Here is a 10518-nt window from a genome sequence, read left to right as displayed (position 1 = left end):
GAGGGCAGTGTCACTGGCCCTCATATGTGGGATCCGAACCAGGGCCCTCTGGCATCCCAAGCCAGGTCTTAACCAACGCGCCACCTGGCCGGCCCGAATCACTTATTCTTAAATACAAGCTGTTTCTTGACTTAAGACATTTGCACATGTTGGTTCTTACGTCTGGAATGTTCTCCCTAGTTTTCACTCAGTTAACATCTACTTATCCTTGCTCTGAGCTTAAACATCACTTTCTCAGAAAAGCCTACCTTAAACTCCCCAGTGTAAGAGGTTCTACTCTTACACTGTTTCACAGTACTGTGTACTTTCCCTTTATGATTCTTATCCCAATGTGTGCAATTAAAAATGTATTTGTATCCTCATTTAGCATGATCTCTCCTATGTACCAGGAGAGCAGGGGAAAGTCTGCTTGTTGACTATTGTATTCATATTTACCCAGCAGCACAGTTTCTGGAACATAGTAGTTCCTAATAAATCTTTGTTGAGTGAATGGATGAAAGCTAAAGCAAATTATACAAGAATTTTTTTATATGGCAAAAATATTTATATAATTCTTCAAATTAACTAGAAACATTTTAAGATTTACTCAAAATTAATGAATAGCTAATATTTGGAAAATCAGAAAGTATCTTTTGATCCAGAAATACAAAGGATCTTATCCTTTAGAAAGGAGACTCATTTAGTTTGCTGAGTTTCCAGGTGTAAATACCAATTTCAAGGTACCAACCTGACATCACTGAACAGATGCACACAATTGGCTCTCACAGCCAGGGTGACCTGTCTCCACACACCACTGGCTCTATGGGTAATATCTAATGACTATAGAACTCTTACCAGCAATAAGTAATCTAATTCAGAGAAAAATCATAATAGTCAACCCTGCTTCCCAATCTTACTCCAAAAAATGGTAGAGACATACCTCGTTTTATTGGGCCTCACTTTATTTTACTCCTCAGATACTGCATCTTTTTCACAAATTGAAGATGAGGCCCTCAACCAGCAAAAAGATTAGGATCCTCTGAAGGCTCAGATATTTTAGCAATAAAGTACTTTTTAATTAAGATATATACATTGGTTTTTTAGACATAATGCTATTGTGCACTTAATAGACTACAGTATAGTGTAAACTCAGGTTTATATCCACTGGGAAATAAAAAAATTCATGACTCACTTTATTGTGATATTTGCTTTATTGTGGTGGTTTGGAACCGAACCCACAATGTCTCCAAGGTATGCCTGTGCATGATTTTAGGTGGAATAATAAGATAGTTTAGAGTTAAAGCTGGATATAGCCCTACCTATCAAAATTTTGGGAGCCCAAGCTCTAAATCACTAGGGTAAAAACTGTAAGTACGTTATTACGCTGCTAAACATAAACTTGATTTATTTATTTAAACATATGGAGAGTTTCTGCTTTTAAGGGTGAAGACTCCCCCGCCCTGCCCTCCCCTCCCCCCCAGCCCTGCATCCTTCTAGTAGAATTTATAAGCAATTCAAGGGAAGGAGAAATACTAGACTTTTAAAAGAAACCACTGACTACATTCACATGTCTTTTTAGGAACCTGTCAAGAATACTTTAAGTCATACACACAGAACTGGATTTAATAAAAGCTTTGTTTTGCTTTTTCTTTTTTTACAAAATCAAAACCTAGAACAGTACAGAGTCCATTTTGGTCACTTGGACGGAGTTGGTACTACACTCACACCACTCTGTGGTCTTCTGTATCTACGCACCACAAGATGACCACTGCACTCCTGTTCAGTGTCCTGTTCACTTGGACATTGAGTGAGATGGAGAGGCATTATCAACAGGGAGGGTGAAGAGGTGCGGTCTGTGGTCAAGAAATTAAGTGGCTAAACTAACGCAGGCGAAGAAATGGTCACCTATCAGGCACATTTCACATCCTTAATGTTATAGATGTGATATGTGTTGTGAATGTTTGTGTTCCTCCAAAATTCATGTATTAAAACCCTAATCCCCAGTGTGATGGTATTAGGAGTTGGGGGGCCTTTGGGAGGTAATTAAGTCATGAGGCTGGAGCCATTATCATGGCATGAGTGCCCTTGCAAAAACAGATACAAGAGAGCTTGCTTCTTCCCTATGCCCTCTGCAAACCAGGGAGCCCTCACCAACAACTGAATCTGCCAGCACCTTGACGTTGGACTCACCAGTTCTCAGAATTGTGAGAAATAAAGGTTTGTTGTTCAAGCCACCCAGCCTACGGCAATTTGTTACAGCAGCTTTAGCAGGCTAAGACACTTAGGAAACATCATTGTAATCCCCCAAATAAAACTTGACTGTTAAGTACTGTTCTTCAATGCCAGTTTATGAATTAAAAAACTAATCAGCATAAATGAAATCATTAGATGTATAAGAATGCTTACAAGTGTTAAAATGGAGAAAAATTGGAAATAGCCCAAGTATTCAAAAGAAAGGGAATATTTACATTGTGGCATAGATTTGATGGCACATGCAGCCACTAATTTTCCAAAGTATGTTCACAGGGGTTCAGCAGGGGAAAAGGGTTGAAAATTTATATATATAATATGCTTCCAATTTTTATTTAAAATGTGTATCTTATGCCTCGAAAACAAAATGGGAAGACATTAAACTATTAAAAATGATTGTCTGCATATTGAAATTAAAGGGGATTTTTTTTCATTCTATTTTTCCATACTTTCCAAATTGTCTACAAAGATGTTTTATAAAAGAAGTGAAAACATTCCAAATTTGGAAAAGGTTAAACCATTTAACATATAAAGAATTCTTTGAAAAGTATGTAACTTTAATGCTTTGGCTTTCTCAAATTTCTAATTTAACCCATTTATTTTGCTGAAACTTGATAGTCCTCACGTTCGAGGCTGTGCTCAGTCAAGTTGTTCTATGGAATTTTGTGTAGTAGGAAGAACGCTGGCAGGCCAATAAAGGCTTTTCCCTCCATGGCTATTATTAAAAAATTACATCTCAAGCCTTTCAAGAACTAGGTTAGATTCCAAAGCAATCAAGTAACTGAATTTAATTTTTAAGGCACATTGTTTTTGAGTTCTTTTAAAGTGTCAATTTTTAAATTCTCACCCCAACACAATACCTGAACACAAAACAGGTCTATATACATCAGCCTCACTAAGTCATGGAGAAATGTTAATCTACCTCAGAATCTAATGCTTTTCGATTATATTCCCATTAAATTTTTTTAATACTATGATTAAACATTACTCAAGATAATTGTATTATTCTGGTTGCTTAACAATCCTTGGGAGTGGCAAGCAGTTGGGGAAAACTTAATGGGTCTCAGTCGTCTGAGACTATGAATGTTAATGGGGTTTTAGCTATCATTTCTTGTGCTAAAGTGTTTATTCGGGGTGTCCAGTCATTCAATCTCAACTCCCTACATAATTTGCAATATAATTATCTTAGTTCCTTCATTTGTAAAATGGGGATAGTAAGGGTGTCACAGGATTGTTGGGAAGACTAAAGATGTCAAGCACTTTTAAGTGTCAGGCACGTGGCAAGTAGGTGTTAGGTAGGTATCACTATGGAGGTGTTATCAAGTTAGAAATTTTTAAGGCTTGAGTTCAACTGCCAGCCTAGTCACTTAGTTTTCTGCAAAATCTTGATTAAAAATCTTGCCTACCAGTTAGGTGGCAGCATGGTACAAAGTCAGTGTGCACGAGGCCAGATTTCTGCCTTTTCCCTTCCTTGGAAAAGGGAACTATCATTTGTTAAAGAGCAAATGCTCCTCTGCCTTAAGACAATGCCAGTAATTCTACCTAAGTTACATCATGGTAGTAACAGTGATGTCTAGAGGAAAAGGGTCAAAATCTAGACTTCTCCAGCTACTGAGTTTCTAGATTTTTTTGGCTTGTGCAAATAGTCTGGGGGCTCTGCTCTATTCTCACTTGAGATTAGAAACAAGCTTGACATGGTCTGAAAAAAAAGGTCTTGGAAACAATTGAAGTTTGTGTGTGAATACCTGGATGCTTGGTAGTCTCAGCACTGTGAGAATGAGTTATTAAAATCTTTACATACTTTTTTTGTTTGTTTTTAGCTGAGCCATTTGGCAGCTCAGCGGCTGCTCAGCTCAGGCCGGGACTCAAACCGCTGTTATTCAGAGCTCTTAATCAACTGAGCCACTCAGCTGGCCCTTTTACATTAAGTTGTCATCAACAATCACATAGTTCCAAAGAGAAAATATACTAACGTCCATTATTTTAATGTTCTGACCTGGATTATATATCCAACATAAATCAGAACTAAATTTCACTAAACCCATGACATGAGTTTTGTACACATTTATTAGTTGCTGATAGTGAGTTTCCAACTCTCCAAATAGACCATTTTGAAAGTAAACTAAGGGAATGGAGGCTTTAAAGACGATGTGAAAAAGTTCCACTGCAAATAACTTGTTGAATAGTCTTTGGTTTGTCCTATGAATTTTGGTGCTGAAGGAGATACTAAGAAAATGACCCAAGTGGCATTAAAAGAAACATTCGGATACCAGGGCCATTCTTCTCAAACTGCCCAATCTTCTATAGCTACCATAAAAAAAATTTTAGTGACCAATACTCTCCCCCACTATAGTTTAGAAAAAGCAATCAACCAAAAATCACAGGGTCCCCAGATAACACATGGAAACCAAACGTGTCTATTACAAATTACAACAGAGCAAGCCTTTTAATTGTGTTTATTATTCAAAAAAGCTTCATTTTTTTATTTAGCTTTCTGACTCTGTGCTTGTGCCTTCAACACTTTCACAACAATTTTCTGCTCCTCGATAAGGAAAGCACGCTTGATCCTAGAAAAGAAAATATTAAACGAATAGTTTAAAAACAAAACCAAAAACACTGATTTAACAAAGGCAGGAAAAGTACCATAAAAGAACTGAGCAAATCTATCAGGCAAGATACTCAGGAAAATAAATAAAACCCACAAGTACAGATTAAAAACTTAAAAACTGAAACTATATGGACAGGCCTTTTCAGCCTAAGGTCTCCTTCCTACACTGACATTTAAAACAGGACAATTCAATTCTATGCCAGTATACCTGACCCTCTCTCTTCTGAGTCACGATGAACTAGAAAAATCACCCCCACAGGAGGCTACTCTGCCACTATGGCAGCTTTCATTTAATTGCATTTCATTATTAGGATCCAGGACTAATGATATTGATTTGTAAAACATCTTAGAATATTTTAACCACATTATGGAAAATTTCCAGTAAAAACACAGAAAGGAGTTATGTGCTAGGAACCAAAATGAAGGGCATTAAAAGATATTAGCAACAGGCACTTGATCAAGAGCAAGGATTCTAGAGCCTGTTGTCTGGGCCAACTCTAATATTTACTAGCTGTGAGGTCTTGGGCAAGTTACCTCGTGGCAAGGCCCAGGAATAATTTCATACCTGTTTCACAGGGTTTTTACAAAAATTACATTTGGAAGGATTTACAATTTCTGTACTCTGAACCTCCATTTAGAGAGGAAGTAAATATTAGTGTATAGGACCTGGTGAACAGCAGGTTCTGCCATTTGTTAAATCAAAGTTATCTCCAGAGATAAAGCAATCATTTAATTCACACAGAAACCTATCCCACCCATGTTCCCTACTGGTACCCTGCCAAATGTTTCCCCACCCTTCTCAAACCCAACAGTTCCCATTTTTAAGGATCAAGCCAAAATCTGTCCTTCGTGATGTGAGTTTTCTGCCTTTCTTGTCTATCACCCCCTACTATTCCACTAGAACTATACAGCTATTTTGTTCCTACTTTTAAGACTTCCCACTCTCCATCTAATTGCCCAAACAACTAATACTTTTTCACCTGCCTCCCCTACAAAACCAAGGTCATTTTAATTTCTGCATCTGGCACGAAGATGGCTCCAAATCCTAACTGAGTTATTCTGGTCTAATATTATTTATTAGTTTGTATAGCACCAATTATCCCTAGTCTAGGAAGGATTCTGAAGTATGCAACTTTTGTTTAAATAATTTTTTCACCAGTCTTCTAATGATTAGCATGCAGTGTAATGGGCACAGCACACACACACTTGCTTAAGAAAGCCCATTTGATTTAAGGGTTGTATTTACCTGTCACGGACACACTTAGCACACATGGATCCCCCATAGGCCCTGCTGACGTGCTTTTTCGTTTTAGACAACCTCATTAGAACTTTAGGTCTCACAGCACGAACCTGTGTAAACAAAAGTTGAGATCATTTTGTGATACTTTAACAGGAACAGAAATTGTGCTCGATGTATTTTTTAGGTGGTTAAGTGCAAACAAACTAGTTTACGAAGGGAAATGGTGTACTGATCTATCTGTAAGGCATCTCACTCTATTTGTCATGTTGGCTTTAAAACGAAGTCTATATGCTTGACAGGTTTGGATCATGGATGCCACGTAATTCTTAACCCTCTTACTGGTGACCTCCCCTTTACGCATTCCCTTATGAAGGAATAATGCTCAAAAGTTCAACCCTTGTCATCTTATTCATAGCAAAACGGTCACTTACTCCGCGGAGTCGGCCTGGGCACACGCCACATGCAGACTTTGGTGCTTTCCCAACCTTCTTGGTATAAAGGTAAACAATTCTATTACCAGGGGTTCGGGACCTAGGAAGTAAGAGAATAGGTGACAGCTCAGCATTTTGCAGAGTAAATGATAACACGCACTTTAAATTTTCTGAAATACTTACAGCCTAGTTTTGTTGGAAGCTGTATTGTAGGAGAGCCTCCTACGGTATGTCAAACGCTGCACCATTCTGAATGCCTAAATTAGGTAGAATGGAGTAAAATTGCATTGCAGAAATAATGCAAACCTTAAGACAAAACAGCATCACATCATTTGTTAACCATATTTCTTTTTATACATAATATCCTTAATTAAGCTATCTTATGAAAATGTTCCATATTTTAAAACTATATATTTAGCCTGGCACATAATGGATGCTCAGGGTTCAATGCCTTGTCTAAAAGCAGCACCTGTGTCGTTCTGTGTCCTTTATTAATAATCCTAATTTGGGTATTACTAAGCACATAGGTTACACAGATGAACGACTTAAATTTTTCAATGAACTATGCAAAAGTAACATGAAAACAAGCGAGACATGAATCAATCTCGTTTTTTATCCCCAATTTCGTAACCACTTCATCGCAGCATAGTGTTAACTTGAAAACTGCCTGTCGTTAGTGTTACAAGCTCCTTACGAACATTACATTAAAACAGAACTGTCAGACACCAAAACCGACAGGGAAGGCCAAGGCGAATGGTGCAATCAGCCACTTGCGTTTGCCATCTCCAAAACCACGACACAAAACTCCCTATTAACACATTTTTATCATCCTTGCTATTGGCCTTGGGAAAGAAAACATGTTGAAACAACGACCGGCACACGCCGATCATCCGCCCTCCCAAAGCCTGAAAACATCTATTGGAGCGGTATTAAAACATGGGCCAAAGACATGAAAATGCTCCGCGATTTCCCGGAGTCTCAATTAGCCGGACCACAGCTCATTTGTCTCCAACCATCGGACTTCAAAAACGGCAAAGCACCGGGCGGTGAGCTACAACCATTCTCGGCGCCGGAGGAGAGGTCCGGATCGAGGGGTGTCTGAAGCTAAAAGTCGGGGACTTGCTCACCACCAGACTTCCTCCTGAGCCCTTATCCCCACACCAGCTCACAAGACTGAGCTTGAGAGATTCCGGCTCCCGCAACTTCACGGATGGCGGCCGATTGTAAAAGAAGTAGCCATGGAAGAGTAGAAAAGTAACCCATACCTTTAGACACGGTTCCCGGAAGAGGAAAAGGAAAGCGCATGCGCCTTTAAAGGTCAAATCGATTGCACAGGACAGGAAGTTACGCAAACCAGAGGCGTGGCGGAGAGAGCACCGCCATGTTGTACGGATATCACGCAGCTCTTCTACATAGCCGGGGTTGCATAGGGCCGCCACGTTGTACGGCAACTGACGTACCGCCCCTCCGTGGGTGGGGATCCACCTCAGCAAGCCACAACGATGCCAAGGTAAGATGTTTTGGAAATTGCTGTAGAAACAAATGCAAATGACAAAGGAGTTGCAAAGGGCAGGAATGGGACAAAATCAACTTTTTTCGTTATTATAGGCTCTCCGACACATTTAAGCTAAAGAGCGCCAGCTTTGGGGTTAGACCTGGATTTATATTTCAATTCTCTCATTACTTATTAGGTCATCTTTTAAGAGTTACTGTCTTTAACCTTACTTTCTTTTTCTTTGTGATTCAAAGCATAAGCTTTGTAAATTGGAATTTTAATCCAATACCTACTGATTATTAGCTGTGTTACTTTGGGCAAGTCCTTAAATTTCCAAAAGAAAGATAACTACCCTTCAGAGTCATGTTATGATCGAAGGCATCATGAAGTTAAAGCATTTCACACAGGTGTCTTGTAGAGAGTATGTGCTCAACAAATAGTGGCAAATCTTATGATTAGGTGCTAAAGATTACTTGAGGTTTCACATGGGTGGTAAAGTTTGAGCTGGGCCTTAAAGATGAGAGGAAGCAGAAAAAAAAAACAACAACCTCTAAAATAGTATGTAAATGTACACATTAGTAGTTACAGAATAGTCACGGGGATGTAAAGTAGAGCATAGGGAATATAGTCAATAATATTGTAGTAACTGTGTATGTGCCAGGTGGGTACTAGACTTACCAGGGGGGATCACTTTGTAAATTATATAAATGTCTAACCACTATGTTGTACACCTGCATCTAATATAAAATAATGTTGGATGTCAACTATAATTGAAAAATGAAACTAGACAATGAAAAATAAAATACAGAGGGTGTCAAAAAGTATACACATTTTAAGAAAGGAAAAAACTGTATTAAGATTGTAATAGTATATACTGATAACAAAAGATGAATACAAGTCATGTGTATACATTACTTTGGCACCCCCGGTAGTATGTAAAAATTTACAGTAAAATTAAGTGCCTATGTGTACCTTTCTGAGAAGAGGGTCCTTAGTTTTCATTATATTGTCAAAAGGGTTGATGGCCTCCAGAAAAGGAAAGAACACTTTGCCTGGGCTCTAAGGAAGAATGCTTAAAAAGGTCCTTTAAACTTTTATCTCAGATTAGGGTCTCTGGAAACATACTGAGGGAGTTGCACGCTGGTATATGGGGAAGTGCTCTTAAAAAATATACCTTTAAGGAAGTGAAGGTAGGAACTGAGAACCCACAGTGTGGCTGCAATTGAGGCCTCAGCTGTTCCAACCGGGAGGTCTGGAATTAGGATGGCTCTTCATCGCTGTCCCATGCAGGCAAGGGAGCCAGGTCTTTGTACTCCCTCATCAGCCATTCCTTGGCCTGGCTGTCCCCGGACCAGGGGTGAGATGGTTTCCTGAAGCTGAGAGCAATGTCCAGTGAGGGAGGCAGCTGTGAACCAGCTGCGCAGACCCAAAAGAGATTTGAATAGAGCATCCCAGTAGTCATTCAAGTTTCTTTCCAGGTTTTCCAGTGCCACTATTGAGGTGAGAAAGCAGGCAAGTGACTGAGGGCAGAGGTCCAATGAGGCTGTTAATTCCATCATACTTCATGTCACTGCCATTTTGGCCACCACACCAAATGGAAGTCTCGGGTTATATGCTTGACTTTGCTGACTGTCAAAGAGCTGCTTCTTCCCTGACCTAGCTGTGAGTTACTTCCCTCCTTCCCAGTCCTCTGCTTTTATCCTCTGGAATCCCTTTCATCTCTGTACCAGGCATGGAGAGAGAGGCTGGGATAGAGAGGCAAATGTGGTTTTTTAATGAATGCATTTACTTGCAATATATCCTCTCTATTTCTAGAGAGACTGCTGGGCAGATGAGTACAACAGTTGGAGACAGGAGCCCTCAACACACTGTAGGGTAGTTTACCTATCTTCCTGTGTTCCCCTCCACCCAGTAAATAAGAACAGGGATCTCACTATTACAGTTTGCCCGTATACTTAACCCCATTCTATAATGTGACTTTACTTCTCTTTCAATCTGTATTTGTATTTTTTCTTTATCTGTCTTTCTAGAGATGTGGCACTCTTATTAAACATTTCAAAAACCTCATTTGTTTTTATTAATCTTTCTTTTAGTTCTCTGTTCATTAATTTCTATGTACACTTACTAAGTATTTTATAAACTTTTGTGAAATCGAAATAAGATGAACCTACCTCACAATTTTTTCTGGCTTGGACTGGAAAACTTTGAGGTTTAAAGTTCATTTATTTAAGTGATTTTTTTCATAACAGTTATTAATTTTAATGTGGTCAAAATTTATCTTTTTTTTTTTATCTGAGCCATCCTGCCACCTGTTGGTAGCTCAGCGGCTGCTCAGCTCAGGTCGGGTATCGAACCGCTATTGCTCAGAGCTCAAACTCTTGAGTGAGCTCTTAACCAACTGAGCCACTCGGCTGGCCCCAAAATTTATCTTTCTTGAGTTGTGCTTTTTTTTTTTTAAAGATTTTTATTGGGGAATTGAGGGGATGGGAACAGAGCTGGGGAATTGGGGGAAGGG

General features: G+C 39.1%; 1 protein-coding gene and 1 long non-coding RNA gene across 3 annotated transcripts in view; one reads left to right on the top strand and one right to left on the bottom strand.

Moving 5' to 3' along the window:
- Positions 1-4649: 4649 nt before the first annotated feature.
- RPL34 (ribosomal protein L34) lies at positions 4650-7807 on the bottom strand. Of its 2 annotated transcripts, none has more exons than XM_019635986.1 (5): positions 7774-7807; positions 6692-6765; positions 6509-6608; positions 6084-6187; positions 4650-4796 (listed from the first exon to the last, which is right to left on the bottom strand). In XM_019635986.1, the coding sequence occupies exons 2-5, from the start codon at positions 6754-6756 to the stop codon at positions 4712-4714; spliced, it is 354 nt and encodes a 117-aa protein (XP_019491531.1). In that variant the 5' UTR covers positions 6757-6765; positions 7774-7807; the 3' UTR covers positions 4650-4711. The 2 variants fall into 2 exon arrangements, with proteins under 2 accessions (XP_019491531.1, XP_019491532.1); XM_019635987.1 differs by lacking the exon at positions 7774-7807 and adding an exon at positions 7636-7730.
- A 126-nt stretch (positions 7808-7933) lies between these two features.
- LOC109379427 (uncharacterized) overlaps positions 7934-10518 on the top strand; it is a 25523-nt gene continuing 22938 nt past the window's right edge. The window contains exon 1 of the long non-coding RNA XR_002123201.1: positions 7934-8018. This is a non-coding gene — a long non-coding RNA (uncharacterized LOC109379427). The remainder of the gene's footprint in view (positions 8019-10518) is intronic.

This window comes from Hipposideros armiger, unplaced genomic scaffold (genome assembly GCF_001890085.2).
Source record: "Hipposideros armiger isolate ML-2016 unplaced genomic scaffold, ASM189008v1 scaffold_26, whole genome shotgun sequence".
In the NCBI taxonomy this organism is placed as follows: Eukaryota; Metazoa; Chordata; class Mammalia; order Chiroptera; family Hipposideridae; genus Hipposideros; species Hipposideros armiger.
The sequence above is the reverse complement of the archived record's forward strand: the minus strand, read 5'-3'. Positions and strand labels throughout refer to the sequence as shown.

What these genes read in the sequence shown, in the direction of transcription:
- RPL34 (XM_019635986.1), bottom strand. Translation starts at nt 6,756, where the DNA reads ATGGTGCAGCGTTTGACATACCGTAGGAGGCTCTCCTACAATACAGCT. An exon ending in GCTTCCAACAAAACTAGGCT is followed by an intron (nt 6,609 to 6,691) that starts GTAAGTATTTCA and finishes CTTACTTCCTAG; the next exon opens with GTCCCGAACCCCTGGTAATA. An exon ending in GCCCAGGCCGACTCCGCGGA is followed by an intron (nt 6,188 to 6,508) that starts GTAAGTGACCGT and finishes TTGTTTACACAG; the next exon opens with GTTCGTGCTGTGAGACCTAA.